This window comes from Talpa occidentalis, unplaced genomic scaffold (assembly GCF_014898055.3).
Source record: "Talpa occidentalis isolate TD23 unplaced genomic scaffold, MPIMG_talOcc4v2.1 talOcc4.7, whole genome shotgun sequence".
NCBI classification, from domain to species: domain Eukaryota; kingdom Metazoa; phylum Chordata; class Mammalia; order Eulipotyphla; family Talpidae; genus Talpa; species Talpa occidentalis.
The window spans coordinates 45289777-45309089 of NW_023605083.1; the positions used below are offsets into that span (position 1 = coordinate 45289777).

At 40.3% G+C, this 19313-nt stretch overlaps 1 protein-coding gene across 1 annotated transcript in view; it reads right to left on the reverse strand.

The window, feature by feature from the left end:
• The window catches only part of GNA14 (G protein subunit alpha 14), a 174371-nt gene extending 155271 nt beyond the window's left edge, over positions 1–19100 (reverse strand). Inside the window, exons 1-2 of the mRNA XM_054689238.1 lie at positions 18863–19100; positions 18380–18576 (exon numbers count right to left, since the gene is read on the reverse strand). Of these exons, the coding sequence (XP_054545213.1) occupies positions 18380–18576; positions 18863–19008 (343 nt within the window). The 5' untranslated portion in view covers positions 19009–19100. The remainder of the gene's footprint in view (positions 1–18379; positions 18577–18862) is intronic.
• Positions 19101–19313: the final 213 nt, after the last annotated feature.

The window sequence follows — 19313 nt, forward strand, 5'->3', positions numbered from 1 at the left end:
GAATAACTTCATTATTGAATTCTTTTCTTACAATGCATTCTCCATGCTGCTTAAGCAGGGGAAATGCAAGTAATTGCATAGTAAACCATCTAAGGATTACAGGTACTTCTCATAGATTCCGACAATTTCAGAACTGAGATTTTTGTGATTGTCTAACAGAACAGTCTCATTTTATGGTAGCTCTCCAGGGTTCAGAGCTGTAACATCCTGCTATTTATAAATTATACCAGATTGCAAAGATTTAATTCGAAAAAACAAGATAGCTCATTGATCATTATTATTGATATGCTGAATGATTCATATAGACATACTGGGTAAAATAAAACATTAAAATTAATTTCACCTGTGTCTTTTTACTTAAAAAAAAATGTGACCACTGGAAAATGTAACTACACTTGTCACTCTCAGTGGTACCACATGCTCCATTTCCACTGGATGGCGCTGGTTTGGGGAGATGAAATGACTCACTGCACTGCAACTGGAGACCCAGAAGCACATAGCAGGCCCCTGCCTCAGCTCAGACTTCCTTCTGCTGCCCAGCCCAGTCATGAAAGCCTCCTTTCCTGGAGCAGCAGAGAAAAGCACTAAGGAGTGGCTGGGACCGAATGATCTGGTCAATCAAATCCTAGCTCCAAACCTACTAGTATGTGACTATGAGCAACTCACTTACTCCTCCTTTACACTTTAGTTTCCTCATCAGTAAAATTATAAAATAACCCAAACCGCAATAACTTGTAAAGACAAAATGAATTAATAGATATAAAACCCTTAGACTCATATCTGGCATATAGTCAATATTTTATAAATTTACTGCTATTGTTAAATACTCAAATGCTTTAAAGTAAGTTGGAGGCTAGAAAACTTTTAGTCCTGGAGTTATTTTTATGTCAACCAACAACTATCTCTGAAGTTCCAGTCAGATTACCAATTCAACACATTTCTGTTCCTGACAAACTTGTTCTGATGCACATGTAAAGTCTCATGTTACATGAAAATTTAAACATGGTTCGAGAACAAAGGACTATGTAGAACTATTTCGGCCCTTTGTCATCCAGGCAAACAGCAACCAGATATTATTTCCTCAGTTACTCAGAGATACACACACACACACACAGTTTCTGCCTTGGGTGATCAAAATAACTAATGCTCACACTCTGGCTGAAGAGTTACCACAGAAACTCAGGACTGGAAGAAGTTACAAATTGCTGAATCCAGGATCCTCCTTTTATCTATAAAGCGTCTCTGTGCCTTTGTGATTTGCCCAAGGTCACACCATAAATCAGAAGTCAACTGAACCTCATACCAAAGATTTCTGACAATTTATCCACAGGCTTTAGACAACATCCAGCTTTTTCAGGGAGTTGAAAATTTAAAGTATTAAAGGGAAAATCAATTCACTAAACAGACGATACAGCAAGTATAATATTTAGAATTAAGGAAAAAATACAAATTAAAAATGTTTTCTCTAAGTTTCACTCTAGAAGGTATTCCTTGAGTTTTCCTAGTCATCATAATTAAAAACAAAACCATTTCTGTTTTGATCAATATGATTCTCCATAAAGACAAAACTAGCTTTATACACAAATTTCAATTGCTCAAGTTGAATACTTTAACAAATGAAAACACTTTTCTTTGAATAATATTTTCTGATCATTTTCTGGTTTGCAACAAGATATAACTCTACCTTATATAGAAATGGTTTAATTACCCTAACAGCAAATTGTCTTATAAGGGGCTAATTAATTCCATATGATGCAATGATGCAGTGGTGGTGGTGGTGTGTGGGAGTGAATGTATGTGCATACACAGAGTAACTTGGCTTCATTGGGTCATGACCTATTGATGGGCATCACCTTTAGTGTCCAACCTTTTCCAGATGAGCTTATGTCAAAGTAGCCAAAGTTTCCTTCTCATTTTGTCCACCTTTCTATCCCCTAATGCAGACACAAATTAAGTTATTAAGCAATTGGAAGGCTCCTTTATTACTTTAAATAAATGGTAATTGAAAATGGTCAGAGAAAGGTTAAGCAGTTTTCTTTCATGAATTCCTTATAGACAGTCTGCGATTTCACAGCAACAAATATAAAGGCAAAGATATTAAAGGCAGTGATTCAATTTTTAGGCATTTTAGAACAAAGAAGACATATTTAAATCCAAAGACTTGCTTTGAAGATTTGCAGCTGGTGGAATTTTTTGTAGGTTTGTGATTGGGGCTTTATATTTCATTCACTTTTGCATCTTGTTCCTTAATTTATTCTTAAGTAGTTTAACATTTTCATTAAAAGGGAAGAAACACGTTAAATGATACCAAATTGATAAGAGATTTTCAAACACAGAATATCCAAAGCAGAATGTAGACAAGGGTTGAGTAACAATCTTTATTTAGCCTGAGATCTCTAAGTTTTCCTTCTTTAAAGCTGCCAGTAAAAGAATTAGAAATGATGGTCATAAGACCGGTATTAGCACTTAGAGAAAAAAAGTAGAATCTCTTCAACAAAAATTAGGTAATCAGGAAATAGTTGTCATTGCAGTGGGAGTTGACTCACAATCCAATCAACTAAAATTAGGTGATTAAACACTTTTAAAGAGTAAAAATGAGAATAAAGAAATAAGTAATGCTTATCTCCCTAACTCTTAAACTGAGAATATAAATCTTCTTTTCTTGGTTGGATTTGTAAACCCAGTAAGGCAAGGAATAAGACTATGTAAATCATACCTACAGTACCACTAGTCTTACATTAATTTAAAAATAAGTAATTTTGATGCTGATGTTAAATTGATTCAATCTGATATTAAATAATCTTACTATTAGAGTTAATGATGGATTTATGAGTTAATAGTATAAATCTATTTGATTTGATTATATTTAGAAATAGTTTTATTTCATTACATTTAGAGATAGTATTTGAATTTAATCTTATTAGGATTAATCACTTTGGTTTATGAGATCTGCTTGAATCTCTCAAATGCTTAGTTTTTACTATCAGTTTTATCAGGGGATTGGAATATGAGGATACTCAGGTTTTTTAAATGTGTAACTGAAAATGCTTAAAGGAAATTTAATTCATGAATTAAGTAAAGTTAGTCATAAATTAAGAACTAATCAACAAATGATGTGAAATGTGTGGTTATTTTTATACAATTATTAATTATAATTAGATTTTTAAAAATTAAAATGAACATCAAAGGCACATAAAAACTAAGTAAGCTTTTACACTGTTCAGTGTAAAATTAATTAAAACAAGCAGCTTCAAATGTTTATTTGCTCAAACAAAAGGCCTTCTCAAATAACTGTAAACTCAACTGCAGAAAATACTAACAAGTATGTCGTCTCTCACTAGAATGCTGGTGACCCAGATAGAGCATCGCCCACCAGCTGCTTACTAACACCATTGCATTAGATTTCCCCGCATAGTGCATTTGTGTTTTTCTGCCTTAGAATTGGATATGATTGGGGAAAAACTCCTGGATATATTGTTGGGTGTTAAAAAGCTAAGTGTGATGCAAAATGCATTATTTTGTATCACATCTAGCTAGCATACCAGTTTGCTATAAAAAAGGATTTCCATCATTCCTACTTCTGGGCTTATATGGTATTAAGTCTCTTTCTAACTTGTTGATTTTTCATTCTCAATACTTAGGTTTCATTTCATGGTGGAAGATGGTTGCTCTGATTCAGCATGCTTCATTACAAGAGAGGAAAGACTCCTTTCCTTTTAAATTCACACTCAGAAATTACCTACATGTCTGCAGTTACATACTATGGGCTGTAACTTAGTTAAGTGACCACACCTAGGTGCAGGCAAGCTGAGAAATCTAGTCTTAGCTGGATTTCCATGTCCCCAGACAAATCTTCTATTATTACAGGAGGAAGAGGGGACCAGATGGTCAGGACACTGCTAGTAGTCTCTGCTACACATATGCCACTTTTTGTTTCCAAAAAAAAAAGGATTCAGGGTGTTCAAAGTTGTGCATAACAAAATCTGAAAGCCAAGGAAATAAATGCAAAGAATAAATCATGATTCCAGAACCTCAGCCCACAGTTCAGTGCCAGTGTATAATGAAGCTTTCATTAGTACACAGTTTAAAAAAAACAGTAAGCCCATGAGATACCATCTTACACCAGTGAGAATGGCACATATTAAAAAAACCAGCAACAACAAATGTTGGCGAGGGTGTGGAGAAAAAGGAACTCTCCTGCACTGTTGGTGGGAGTGCAAACTGGTCCAACCACTATGGAGAGCTGTGTGGAGATTTCTCAACCTACTAAACATAGAGCTTCCATATGATCCAGCAATTCCACTCCTAGGTATTTACCCAAAGGACACAGAAACATCAATTCCAAAGAACACCTGCACCCCTATGTTTATAGCAGCACAATTTACAATAGCTAAGCTTTGGAAACAGCCCAAATGCCCAAAAATAGATGACTGGATCAAGAAGATGTGGTACATATATACCATGGAATATTACTCAGCATACAAAAAAGATAAACACATGCAATTTGCAGCAACATGGATGGCACTGGAAGGGATCATGCTCAGCAAAATAAGCCAAAAAGAAAAAGAAAAATACCGGATGGTCTCACTCATAGCAGGAATCTAGAAAACTTAAATAAGGGACCAGGAAAATGAATAACTATAAGAAAGTGAAAATCAAAATCAACAAAAAACTATGAACCAGAGACACTTTTTGGGGGGTGAGGGGCGGGAGGGGAGGGATTGGGGTCAGAATGGGGGGTTGCAATTGTATGGGGAATATAAAAATAAAATTTATTATTAAAAAAAAACAGTAAGTTATTCATAAATTTGTTTGTTTGATTTAAACTGACTAAACAGATATAAAGTTGATTCAATTCTTTTTTATATTAATTTTTACATCATTGTTCATTTTAAACAATATTTGCTTCCCCCACCCCCTCAGGTGTAGTCCCCATAGTTTCCTTCCCCAATGCACCCGTGCACCATCACCTCAGTCCCCTGTGCTCCTCCCTCCCTCCCTCTGATCCCTCTCCCTCCTCCACCCTTGCTGTATGTCTCTGATTTATAATTGTCTGTTTTTGCTTTGTTGTGTTTTGTAGTGTTATTACTTTTTTACACTGATGTCTTATTTGGTTCCCCTATATTCCTGCTATAGTGAAAAGGAAACCATCCAACATTTTTCTTTTTCCTTCTGCCTTATTTCATTGAGCATAATTCCTTCTAGCTCCATCCACATGGCAACAGTTCTTACTCTATTAAGATTAAGCCCTTTCTACTTTTTCAAGTTAACATGTTCTTTCCTTCCTGCAATAATGCTGATACTAAATGGCAAAATATTAGTCTATTCAGTGAATGATTCTGTAACTCACAAGCTCTCTATGCCAAACTGGACAGAGGTTGCTAGAGATTTACTAGTTCTAATAGCCCAATAAATTTATAGAGTCTAGCAGGGAAAATGGGTAGTAAGTACAATAGTAGAAATAGAATTCCAATTAGTCATCAGGACTAATTTTAGAAAGAAATGTAGACGGGATGATGGGAAAAGATACTGGGGGGGGGGAATAAATTTTGATTGGGGAGTTAGAAAATACTTCCAGTAGGAAAGGATAGTGAAGATGTGTTCTGAAATGAGCAGCAGTTTGGTAGATGACTAGTAAGGAAGTGTCTTACAGGCAGACCCTGTGGCCTTTGCATAAACCTGAGAATGAAGAGTCTGGTTCACTGAACATCCTAGAAGGAGGCCCTCTGACCAGAAGTGAATGATCACAGGGACTAATGGCAGAGGGGTGGCAAGGGACAGACAGATCTCTCAGGCCATGTACAGACTTTAGATTTGTACCCAAGGCTACAGCAAAAATATAGAAAGGGTCTGAGAAGGAAAATAACAATTTAATTTATGATCTTAAAAGGTCATTCTGGCTCTAGTATGGACAATGAACTCCAGGCCAGGGAGCAGTTGCTGATGAATTAATCCAGACAAGGGATGGGGGATGGGCAGGGGAACAGCAGAGAGGGTGGCAAGAAGTGGAGACAGCAAAGATTTGGTCCACTGAGGTAGATTTTGGTAAGACGTTAGTTCTGGGACACAGAAGCAAGACCATGATTAAGAACTTCTGGATTAAGAATATGATTGAGAACATTCTGGATTCAGACTGCCTGGGTTTAAACCCTGACTTTACCCTGATTAGTAAACCTTGCCTTTGGGCCTCTGTTTCTTCATCTGCAGAATGAGAGGATAACATTATCAATATGTCTCAAAACATAGCAAAAAATACATGAGATCATTCATTTAGAGTGCCTAGAATAATGATAGGATGTATAAATGTTACTGTTTTCCTATGAGCATTTCCACTTCTAGTGTTAGGTGCAGAAGTAAAATTTCTCGATTCTCTTTTGAGCACCTGAGCAGTGAGTTGTGCTTATTGAGACAAGAAAGACAGGTGGAAGTGAGAATGGCACATAGCAAAAAAACTAGCAACAACAAATGTTGGCGAGGATGTGGAGAAAAAGGAACTCTCCTGCACTGCTCATGGGAATACAAACTGGTCCAACCACTATGGAGAACTGTGTAGAGATTCCTCAAACTAGTAAAAATGGAGCTTCCATATGATCCAGCAATTCCACTCCTAGTTATCTACCTAAAGGACATGAAAACAGTAATTCAAAAGGACACATGCACTCCTATATTTATTGCAGCTCTATTTACAATTGGTAGGCTATAGAAACAACCTAAATGCTCAAAAATAGATGAATGGATCAAGAAGATGTGGTATACATACAAAATGGAATATTACTCAGCACTCAAAAGGGATAAATTCATGCCATTCACAGCAACATGAATGGAGCTGGAAGGGATTATGCTCAGTGAAATATGCCATAAAGAAAAAGAAAAATATTGGATGGTTTCACTTATAGGAGGAATAAGGGATCAGGAAAAAAATAACTATAATAGAGTAAAAATCAGAATCAACAGGTAACCATAGACCAGAGACATTCTGTAGGAGAGGAGGAGGGAGAAGGATCAGGACAGGGGTGGGAAGAGCTCAAGGAACTCTGATGATGGTCCATGGGAGAATTGGTGGTGGGAATTTCATGGGGAAATCATACATTGTACAAAAATGAAGGATGATGTAGTAAATAAATATATAGTTAAAAAACAATAAAAATATACCACATAGATTAAAAAAATAAAAACTCAAGAAAAAAAGAGACAGGTGGAAATGTATGACTCAGGGAGAGGAAAAGGAAAGACGCTTCAGTTTTGTTCATTTTGGATATATTAAAAAAGGAACTGCTAACTGTGTCTAGTGGCACGTCTTTAATTGCCTTGCCTTTCAGATGAATATACTATGTTTAACATTCTTATTTGGCAATTTTTTTAAATGAATAGTCCTATTTTCTTTCCTTTCTCAATTTTTTTTTAAAACAAACTCAAAATTCTCAGGCTGCTATTTTCAATGATAATACCAGCTAAAAGATTTTTTTCATCAACAAATGCACTATATTTATACATGGAGCACATGCCTTCACTTCATCTATCCCTACTTATTGTGCTATACCATTATTTTTGCTACCTGCACAAAAAGAGGTCAATTTCCTATGAAATGTGCTCACAATATGGGATGATTCTTCACACTCAGGTCTCATACTTCAGATTTAAGTCCTTGTTATAATTGATTCATTTTAGAGCTCCCAAATTTCTGATTCATAAAATTAAATGTCAGATGGGCCTCTAAAACCACGAGGTTTAACTCCGGTATCTCACAGACATACCTACTACATATTTAGAAAAGTTAATAAAGACCAAGATGAGTTAGGATATTATTCAAATTATTTCCAAAAAAAAGAAAATTAGCAAATTTTCCAACTACACTTCCAGTTATAGCAAAACCTTATCATTTAGAGTTCCTAGGAAAAGCCTTTATGGAAATACAAAGAATATATTTTCCAAATATCATTTCATTCCCGGGACCAAAGCTCTATTTTCATATTTTGATGCCACTAAATCCAGTACAAATACATATTCAAAGTGATTAATTAGCAAGTTACCAGACTTTTAAAAAAATATTATTTTTAAAAAGTTAAAAAAATAAAAATAAATAAATAAAAAGTTAAGAATTTGCCTTTCATAAAGATCCATCCCAGGCTTATCTTTTCATAAACATTCCTAGACTACCCCACACTGCAAGGCCATAAGCTCTTCTAAAGAATTCTTCATACTATTTATACTACTCAACTGATATTTCATATAAACTGCTACATATATATATCTATACATTCAATCAGTATTTGAGCTAAGTACCATGGGATGAGCGGTAAGACAAGTCCTTGTGGAATTCAAGGTCTCGTGTGAAAGTCTCCCTGGATTCATCACTTGCCTGGATGTGACCCATTCACAGTTATTCAACACTGGAGAAAACAATAGCACACATTGGAGCTCTCATAACATTTGATTGCTCTTATTTGTTTCTTTACCTTCTTTATATATTATAACCTTACTAATCCAGAAGCAATTCTTTTCAAAGTTACATATGATAAGATCACTTGAAATAGAACCCACTGGACTCATGGCAATACAGAGAAGTTTCTGCATGGATATTGGTTTCCTGAAATTGGTTTCCTATGTCAGTGATAAGAGCAGTTTTATTTTTAATTTGTACTATCAATATTGGACTAGAAAAAGAAGAAAAAAACACCTTATAACCTTGAGCCCAAGACTTATTGCCACACAAATGACCATTTGAAGGCAGAAAAGCCTTTGCATTAATGCATAAACTTACTGCAATGGTGTTTACTTTCCTGAAAAGCTATTTTCAAATCAATGACATGTCTTACAATCAATACTGCCTTCAAAATGAAGAAATTCCAACTGACTTAATGAAAGAATTGGCTGGCAAGTTTGAGACTGAACTCCTGGTCTTGACTTTACTTCCAGCTGGCTATGACCACTCAGCCCTCTGGGATCTCTCAAGTCCCTTCACCCACTGACCTTCTCTACACCATCCATAATATAAGATCTGCACTTGATTTCTCAGACTCTTAGTGGTATAGAACCAATTTTTAAGATTTTTCCATCAGTTGCAGACTGATGCATTGATGAAAAAAAGGAATACTCTTCAATATCATGAAGTAATAAATTACTATGAAGGATTTCTAGATGCTGACTCACAATTTTTGTACTGGCATGGGCCCACAACTGCATCTGAGACTACTGGATGACTAGGGTACATTAGATGATGATTCTGCAAATGATTTATCACCTTCGTTTATTTTATTTTGTTTAGTAATACAATTACCCTATATTTCCTAATCACACAGCAGTTGAGCAACTGAACCAAATCCCTTGGATGAGTTACTCAAAATGAAAGGTGTTATTCATGGCAGAGTCAAGAACACAGTGGCATAGATAACCCATCTGTGGGTCACTGGCAACTGACCAACAATAAAGAAATGATTTTCAGGCAAAATAATTAGAAATAAATGCTTTCCTCTAACTCATTAAAGAGAACTCATAATAATAATGGGCCAATTACTAAAAAAAAAACTTAAAATAAGGAATACTACTCTTTGGAGGAAATATAGGCCAATGTTCCATAGAGAATGAATTTTTAGTCTAGAATAATATCAGTCTAGTAGCTTACATAGAACATGCTTCTTTTATATAACATAATCTACAATAGAAATCTATTTTTTTGTAGTACATAAAGGCTAAAGGCCCATGCAGATGTGCATGCTGGTTGCTTTTTGTGAAGATTCCTGCCAAAGTAAAATATACATAGATATGTACTCTTCCTCTCTGCACACTAACCTGATACCTGAAGACAAATGCTGAAATCCCTACAATTTACCAAGTTCAGACACTGAAGACACGTCACTAAGTTAATGAGGGAGAGATTCATTTTCTAGGCAGATCAGGCCCAAGGGCCATCTAAATATCTGCTGAAAGGTTGACCTTAGAGCCCAGAGTGACAATCAGAGCCTGGCCAGGCCTGATTGCTCCCAGACAATACTATAAGACATGTTCTCAAATAGGAGTATGTATTAGGATCCACTGGAAGGCTTATTAACAAACACTTCTGCCCTACTCCAGAAATTCTGATTTGTAGGCCACAATGGGGACTAAGAGTTTGCATTTCTAACATGTTCCCAGGAAGCGTCAATACTACTGGTCCTGGGAACATACTTTGAGAACTACGAATATAAAACATCTAATGACAGAATTGGAAATACCTCAGGGGTCACCCAATCCAAACCTTTCATTGCACAGGTGAGAACCTTGGGTCCAGAAGGAATGTCTTGGACATAGATGCAGTACTTGGAGGATTCCCCACCAAAAAAGAAATTCAGATCCCCAGCACCTAAATGCACTGGCTCACTTCATGATTCTAGTTATGGCCACACATCAGGTCTCTCCTCTCTGAAAAGAGGCACCAGTAGAGACTTCATGCTACTGAACCTTCTAGAAACTACATACTAATTCTATCAATGACCCTGTAGCAGAAGGTAAGTGGCCTAGACCTATACAGGGAGTCAGCAGCACAGTAATCATTACTTTTTGTCTGTATTTTATACCAAGGAAGGCTGGCTCTAATGAACATGCTCTTGCCACTATACCCTGCTGCCTCTCCCTCAGTTCCCTGGCACTTGGGCACAATCAGCCTGAGGCTTTGAAAAGTGACAGAAGGTTGCAGGAGACAGTGGTAGGTGATTTGCAGTGCTGCTGTGGCGGTAAGCATGCAGTGCTGCCTCAGTATTACTGAGTGGTGGAATCCCTGTGTGCTTGGCAATCTGGTCTGAGGCCAATATCAAGACTCCCTTGGATCCTGTTCATTGACTAGACCTATCGCCAATTCCCATCAATTCTATGAGCTTCCTGCTTCCCTTCCAGTAAGTTATTCTCCTGCTTAAATGGCCTGCAACCAAGAACACTGGCAAACATTATAACTCATTAATTTACCCATCAGCAGAGAGCCAACTGCTCATAATAAAAGTTAGGGCTCCTCTGTTCTGCTCTCTGCCCTGGCTCTGGTGAATCCTCTTACCCTCCCGTGCTTCTAATTGTACCCACTGCTTGTATAAATAAATAAATAAATCTTAAAAAAAAAAAGTAGTAACAAAAGTTAGGGCTCCTGCAGTGCCTTCCACCTTGAGAGCCCTTAGATTCACAACACACATTTGTTTCTTTGTACAGTGTTTGCCGCAGCAGCCTCATGGCTCATGGGGCCATTCACATTCAGGTGATGACAATGTCTGTGATATACGTCCCTTGGCCAGCACTGATTGAGCCAGGAGTGCATCCTGATCCATGCCACTCACAAGGCAGGCCCAGAAAGCTCTCCAGCTTGGAAGGAAGCAAGGCAAGTCATGCTGATGGCTTTGCCCTGGAGAAGGACTCTGAAGCCACCCACCTACCCTGGCACTTGCTCTCCTCCATCCTGTATTATTCAATTGCTTTAATTTCATGAGCTCCCCTGGTGAGAATCCTCCCAACTTTTTGCCTGATTTTCAACCCCTCTCTTTAGTAATGTAATAGCTTTGCTCACTACACACTAAAATCCCCTTCTGCCTTCTTAAGCTAGCTAATTCTCCCTCCCTGCATCCATACACAGGCGTTCTTACAAGGAAACTTCTTTGGTGAGTCCATATCATGGAAATAAAGAAAACAAAATTGCCATAAACTAGAAGGGACCTTTAAAAAGTTTTTTTAACATTGCTTGTTGTAGAACTCCACTGTCAGATTTCTCTATTTTGTATCTGCTTACAGCATTACATTCTCAAAACATTCATCCTCTAATTCCATGCTTTAATAGCAATGTGTTTCCTCAGGTACTTAGATCCTGGCAATTGATTTGAATTAGTGGGCTCCATATCTGTGTTTCCAGTGGCTTAAACACCTTAAAAGAGTAGGTGCAATTCTCCATAGAAATAACCAAGATTCTGCAGTGAAATGATTCCCGGGCTGGGAAGGGCAGAGAGAAGATGAGCCTGGGACATCTAGTTATGCTGGAAAGTAAGAGGGAACTCAAAAATATTGGGGGCATGTCTCAATGACAGAAGAGCCAACTTAACAGGGATCCCCTTGAGCAAATAGGTACAACTTAAGCACCAAAATGATTAAATACAGCAATGAAATAAAAACCACTGGTTTTTAAAAAAAATTAGATTCATGAGTAACAGATGGTTAACAAACAAAGGCAAAGGAAAGTTTCTTACAGTAGAATGTCCAGTGCCAACTGGTAAATGAGAGAGATATGGAATAGGAAAAATCATTTTGTATCTGTCATAATTGCATCAGGTAGTAATCACGAATAGCTACTTACTCTAGAGGGCCATTTTGATGGGAAGGATATTTGCATGGTCTTACAAAGTGTTTCCCAACAACTGTAAAGACAGTGGAAAAATCAGACATCTTGACCAAGCAAGCAAACTGGTCAAGCTATCAAACTGGTCATTTTTCCATTAACATCTCACTGATGAGGAGTAGATGGACATAATGCCTCCAACAGTGATCCCCACGAATGACATCACCTATCCAGAGTTTCAGCCAAGAATACAGAGTTGGACTCTTTAATAGCAAGAAATCAGACAAACACCAAATGAGGAACATTCTGTTTAGAAAAGCAGCAGGGACTTTATTCCTCAAATATTCAATGTCATAAAAGCAATGAGAGCTTCTAAAAATGTTCTGAAATAAAGAAAACTTTAGGACCTCCCTGGTGGCTCAAGGGGTTAAGCACAGCACTATGAAGCTATCCACAGCCAATGCCGCACCAGATTGATCCCTGGCCAGAGAAGTGACCCACATGGCACAGCAGACCAATCCTGCCGCGCCCACTGCTCCCCTCAGCAGTGTATTTCAGTCAGTCTGCCCGTTCTGTTCCCCGCTCTGTCTCTGGTGAATCCTCTCACCCCCCACACCTCTGGCCTGTACCTGTTCTTGTATGCATAAATAAATCTTAAAAAAAAAAAAAAGAAAACTTTAAATTTCAGAACTAAATGTGGGATCTGCACATACACAGGATCCTGTAGTGGAGGTGGGAGAAATGTCACTAATGACATTAATGAGTCAACAAACAAAACTGGGATAGGGATTACAGAATGGATACAAGCACTGTATCTGTATCCAGGTTAAATTTATTGAAACTTCATAAATGAACTGTACTTATTTAAGAGACTATCTCTATTTGTGGGATAAATACAATGACGTAATGAGGGGTACAGGCTAAGCTGCATATAACTTACCTCAAGTACACAAATGAAGTGAACACACAGATGAGAATGAAAACGGGGTAGATTGCCAATTATAGATCAAGTGGAAAGCAGGCATACAAACTTTTTTGGACTATTCTTGCAAACTGTTTCAAAATAAAAAATATTTTCAAATTATTTGGGGGGCAGACTGCAGAAAAGTAGAGGGAACTCTTGCACATGGAAATATTTTATATCAAGATTAATGCTTACATAACTTCACATGTGTTAAAATACATGAAATTGTTGATTTTTAGTAACTCATACTTCAATTAAGCTTATTGGAAAAGGCACAATGGGTAAGAGTCCATTATTTGGAAAGGTTCTGTCTTCATTTAATGTAGAAAGAAGAGTAGAAAAATTGCATTTGCCTCCTGAGAGGCCTCCAGAGACTGCCCGCTGCTTCACAAAGGAAGTACTGGTGAGGTTTATTTCAGCCAGGATGGACATAAGCCATAAAAGCTCACACGGTTCCCTTTCTGAACCATATTATGGTACAAAAAATTAAGCATTTCTCCATTAACATCTCTTTTGATGGTTAACACACAAAAATTTGATGAAATCTTGCACCTGAGGGGTCCTTCATACTATCCCAGGTCCTGAGAACAAGACATACCATCTCACAAGTTCCTCTTGGTGGGTGGGGAGAAGTTTGTGCGTGTCCCGCACAAGCCCCCAAATAGGAATGGTCATCAGCATCCTGCCCTCCCCATTTTTCAAGGCCCAACTCAAAATTCCTCAATTGGAAGCTTCACCTTTTATCTCTCTTAAGTGTTTATGACCATCTTCCTCATAAAAGCTACTTATGAAAAAGCAACTCCAACTCAGGGCTTGGAATTGATACTGAGCACCATGACTGGCACTTTGGAAAAGTCAGTTATATTGACTGACACAGGAAGGAACAGGAGTATACTTACCATGTTGCTCCTGTTCCTCTTCAGAAAGTGAGAAAATTCTGTCACTTTCTGCACCATTTTCTCTAAAGCACTACCAGGCCAGGAATGTATTTGAGGCATGTTTTATTTATTTATTTGTTTGGTTTTTGTTTTTGTTTATACATGCACTGGGTACAGTCAGAAGCGCGGGAGGGTGAGAGAATTCACCAGAGCCAGAGCGGGGAGCAGAGCAGGCAGAAGGACCGAAGTACACTGCTGAGGGGAGCAGCGGGCGGCAGGAGAGGTCTGCGCGCCATGTGGGACCCTCCTCTGGTGGCCGGGGAGCAGCTGGGGATCGAAACGGCGCCGCAGAGGCCGCGGGCAGCTTCGCAACCCAGCGCTCAACCGCTGCGCCACCGGGGAGGCCCGCCAGGAATGTATTTGAAAATGGAACTTTGTTATACTCAACACAATAAAACTTTTTAGGACTCAGATTTTCAAGTCACTGGATAAGTAGGAAGTGTGACTTTAAAATCAGCTTACAGATTAGAACACAGTGTGGAAAACTCAAAGCAAAACATTTCTGTTACAGCGCTACCAGGACTATTTAAACAAAACCGATTATAGGACCTACAAATTAGCAACTGAAATCGAAAATGACATCTGACTGGTAGTTAAACATGCTCAAAAATGTAGTATAGTTTGAAGTCTGGGAGTGTGATGCCTCCATTCCCTTCTTTTTTTTTCAGGAGAGCTTTGGCTATTCGGGGGTTTTTTGTGATTCCATGGAGTGCAAACTGGTCCAACCACTATGGAGAGCTGTGTGGAGATTTCTGGACCTACTAAACATAGAGCTTCCATATGATCCAGCAATTCCACTCCTAGGTATTTACCCAAAGGACACAGAAACATCAATTCCAAAGAGCACCTGCACCCCTATGTTTATAGCAGCACTGTTTACAATAGCTAAGCTTTGGAAACAACCTAAATGCCCAAAAATAGATGACTGGATCAAGAAGATGTGGTACATATACACCATGGAATACTACTCAGCAATCAAAAAAGATAAACACATGCAATTTGCAGCAACATGGATGGCGCTGGAAGGGATCATGCTCAGCGAAATAAGCCAGAAAGAAAAAGAAAAATACCAGATGGTCTCACTCATAGCAGGAATCTAGAAAACTTAAATAAGGGACCAGGAAAATGAATAACTATAAGAAAGTGAAAATCAAAATCAACAAAAAACTATGAACCAGAGACACTTTTTGGGGGGTGAGGGGCGGGAGGGGAGGGATTGGGGTCAAAATAAGGGGTTGCAATTGTATGGGGAATATAAAAATAAAATTTATTATAAAAAAATGAAATAATAAAAATGAAAAAAAATGCTCAAAAATGGAGCAATGAATAGTTGGCATTTACCAATAACTCAGGCTCAGAATATGTTGAGGGAAGTTAGGCCACTGCTAAGACAAGGCAGAGCCAGGGTTTGAACTCTGGCAGTCTGGCCTAACAACACACATATTTAACACCTTCCCATACTAGCATAAGTTAAATACCAATTCCCCAGTAAACATTCCTTCCAGAGAGTTCCAGCATTAGATGCATACAAAATGTAGCTGTCAGAGTTGCTGGCGGCACTCAACCCAGTTAACAAGCAACACTTTCCCAAGTCTCATTTAATACCAAAATCAATAAAAGATCACATTTCTCTCTTTGCTATTTCTCCACTGAATGTACCCATGACGGCTCTTGTCAGAAACCCTTTCTATCCTCCTTCTATTTGAAAAACTGGGAAGGAATTTTCACTAAACTCAGGCAGCCCTTTACCCCCCACCTGCCAACCGAGAGCAAGGTATCTCTGACATCTTGCGGCTACTTACCCTACCCAAACAACAGCTTTCATCTTTCCTGTGGACACTGTCCACGAACAGGATACTCTGCCACTGAAGATACTTGGAAATGTCCTCACATCATTGCAAAGGCTTTCCTCGCCATGAAGCGCCTGGCTTTTTAGGTCATTCCTCGTTCCCCAGGGGATTCTTGACTCACATTAGCAAAGTGTTTTCACTTGTGTCATTTCACCCACATGTCATCTAATTCACCTGAGTCTCTACAGCAGGTGAATTTTTCATCCAAACTTAATGACTTCGGACCAAACAGCTTATGCCCGTCCCTGATATCTGTATCTTCTGTGTCATTGCCTCCTCCTTTGTCTTCAGGAAAAAACAGAAGTGTGCCCTACTCTCACAGAGAGTGAGAGAAATCAGAGGTTTAGAAGTCCACCCTTGGGGGTCAGGGGGTAAAAAGACTAAACGAGCTGGCAAACAATAAATCAGAGACATTCAGCAGGGGCGGGAGAGGGATTAAAACAGAGGAGGGAAGAGCGCAAGGGACGACAGTGATGGCTCACAGGTGTCTTGGTTGGTGGTGATTTTGAGGGGACTATACCTGAGAGGAGAAATTAAACTTGTACAAAAATGAACAATGATATGAAAATATATGAATAAAATTAAAATAAATAAAAGTCCACCCTTGGAGTTCTGTACAGTTCCTGGCGTTTTAAAACTATTTTTAGCAGCTTCTGAGTGACTAGCACTGAGATGCTATGCAAGTCACAATGGGGCACAAGAAAATGCCTATAAATCCGGAGGTCAGGCCTATGTTGGGAAAAGACCTGGGAATGATGAGGAAGGTGCTCTAGTCACCAGGGTTAAACAGGACTTCCAAGGCAAACAATTTACCGACAAACCTTTCTCTTCTGTTTTGATTGCAAATGCAAGTATTTTACTTCAAATAGGCTTATCACCAATACGGTACAGCTCAGCTTACTACTTAATTTTTTGTACACAGATCCAGCATTTGTCAAGCTCGTGGTATATTCCACACACTGTACTTCAAACACTGACACAAATCAAAATATTTCTAAATGAAATAGGGTTTAGCCTGTCCTTGAAAAGAAAGGAGTATGCTGCTAAAGCCAGGCCCATCCCTTTTGTTTGTGCAGCCTGGGGCAAGAGTGCAAATGAGGCCCACATAATTACTTTAAAGTGCTAATCAAGCTCACAAACTGGAACAGAATCACAAACTGCCTCCTCCCTTGACAAATCAAGCTTTATAACAACCTGGAAGGCCAGGTACAATTTAGAATTCCAGATCCTGAAGGGACAGGGCAACCCTGGCCATTAAACAGAACTCCTTCCCTTCCGCAGCCAGGTCCACCTCTACCCAACGGATACTCAGGGCCACAGTGTGGCTGTCCAGCTGACATTTCCAAGAAATTTCCACAACCCAGCACAGCCACCCCTTTGGGCACTCCTCAGGGATAGGGACTGCCCTCCTGCTTGGCATAGGCCCTGAAGTAGGCTTGGGGTTTAGTCAAAGTCTCCCATCTAGTCCTGTGGGAAGGAAACAGGCGGGGATGGCCAGATTCTGGGCTCTAAACTCAGTGAATACATGCAAGGGGGTTCTCTTGCTCAGGTCTTCTCTATTTTATTTTAGCTAGATCCCATTCCGTGAAGCTCTCTGGGAGTGTGACTCCTTTATAATAAAGATGAATAATCTGGTCTGAGAGAAGAGGGTTCTTGTCTAGAAAGGATGAAAGAAAAAAGTTGGAAGTACTTGCAAGCCATCTACAATAGAAAGATCTCTCAGCTAATATCCAGCAAGAAGGGAAAGGTTAAGATTCCTCACACAGCACCTGGATTAAACAGTTCTAGGAAGTCAGAAGAGGTGGGATCCTTCCCCTATAAGGTGGGCAAAGCTTAAATGCTTTGTTTTTGAAAGTGGGTGTCCTACCTAGAATGGTAGAGAGACCCAAAAAAGCCTATTGACGATCTAGTTCTGGCAGCTCACGCTCACACTCAGGTACCATGGGCCTGTTGCAAAGATTAAGGCCTCCCAGACAGGGAGTCCCGGACATAGGCGACGGTTGGGGCTTTCTCCCGAGACTGAAATGACAGCTGCTTTGCCTTTTCTCGGGGGCAAATTCACCTTTTTCTGGGCTTCCATTTTTAATTCTATAAAATGGGGCTAAGACCTAGCGTAAAGCTCAACAGGTGAGGAAAAATAGACGCGTCCAAGTTCTGCCTTAGCCTTTGTTTTGAGAGAGAAAGGATGCCCAGCTGGAGGTGCAAAAAACAGGCGCTGAAGGCCCCAAGTTTTCTGCACCCTCGAGCCCCTGGGAAAGTAGGAGAAGCGCAGCCCCAGACTCCATACCCAGCGCGGATCAGGGCGAGGGAAGGGGCCGGGAGGGAAACTCACTCTCTCACTCACCCAGCAGCAGCAACTTGAGCTCGCGGCGCGCGTCCTTCTTGTCCCGGCGAAGTTGCCGCTCGATCTCCGCGCTGATGCGCTGCGATTCCTTCTCCTCCGCCGACAAGCAGCAGCAGCCAGCCATGGTGCGCTCTGTACCCGACGGGACCACCAGCCCTGCGCGCCCGGATCTTCCACCGGTACCTCGCCGCGTCGATCTGCGACGTGCACGGCGTTCGGAGAGAAAAGACAGATCCCGATTTGAGTTTTGGAGTCAGAGGCTCCGAGCTGCCGGGCGCAAGCTGACCCCGAGAGTCGGCTCCGAGGCGAGGGCGAATCCCGAGTGCAGGGAACGCTCTAGTGCACCCAGAATCCGGGCTCGCCAGCCCCTCACTGACCCCAGGAAGGAAGGCAAGAAGAGGTTAAAAGCATTGAGGGGCCCCGGAAAATCCGCGCGTCCCCAGGTACAGGAAGAAGTGGACACCCAGCGAGAGGGGCGCAGACCGCGCGTAAAAAGTTGGGGCGTCCGTGTTGAGGGAAAGCGGGAGCTCCGGGCTTAGGGTTTTCCCAAGCAGGGTGCAGGTACGGTGATGGCAGGAGGCAAAGGGCCTGGGTGGCCCTCGTCTGGAAAGTTCCGAAAACCTCAGCATCGACCGCAGACTAAGAGGGAGTGGAAAGGTTTGCAGGCTTTAGTGGTTCCAAGTAGCAGGAGGCGGAGCATCAGAACCTGCAGGGGTAGAGCTTGCCCGAGTTCGTCCGGGGTGGGGTGAGGTGGGGGGGAGGGGTTAACAGCAAGTAGGGAGCTGGGCCGCGGAGACCCCGGGCGGGTACCTCCTGGAACCGTCCCAGCACTGCCTCCCTGCCACTGAGGTCCCAGCGCGGGGAGGGCCGCCTGCCGAGGCGGCTGTAACCAGCGCGTTCTGGCCGCCAGGCCCTGCTCCCTGCCCAGATCCGG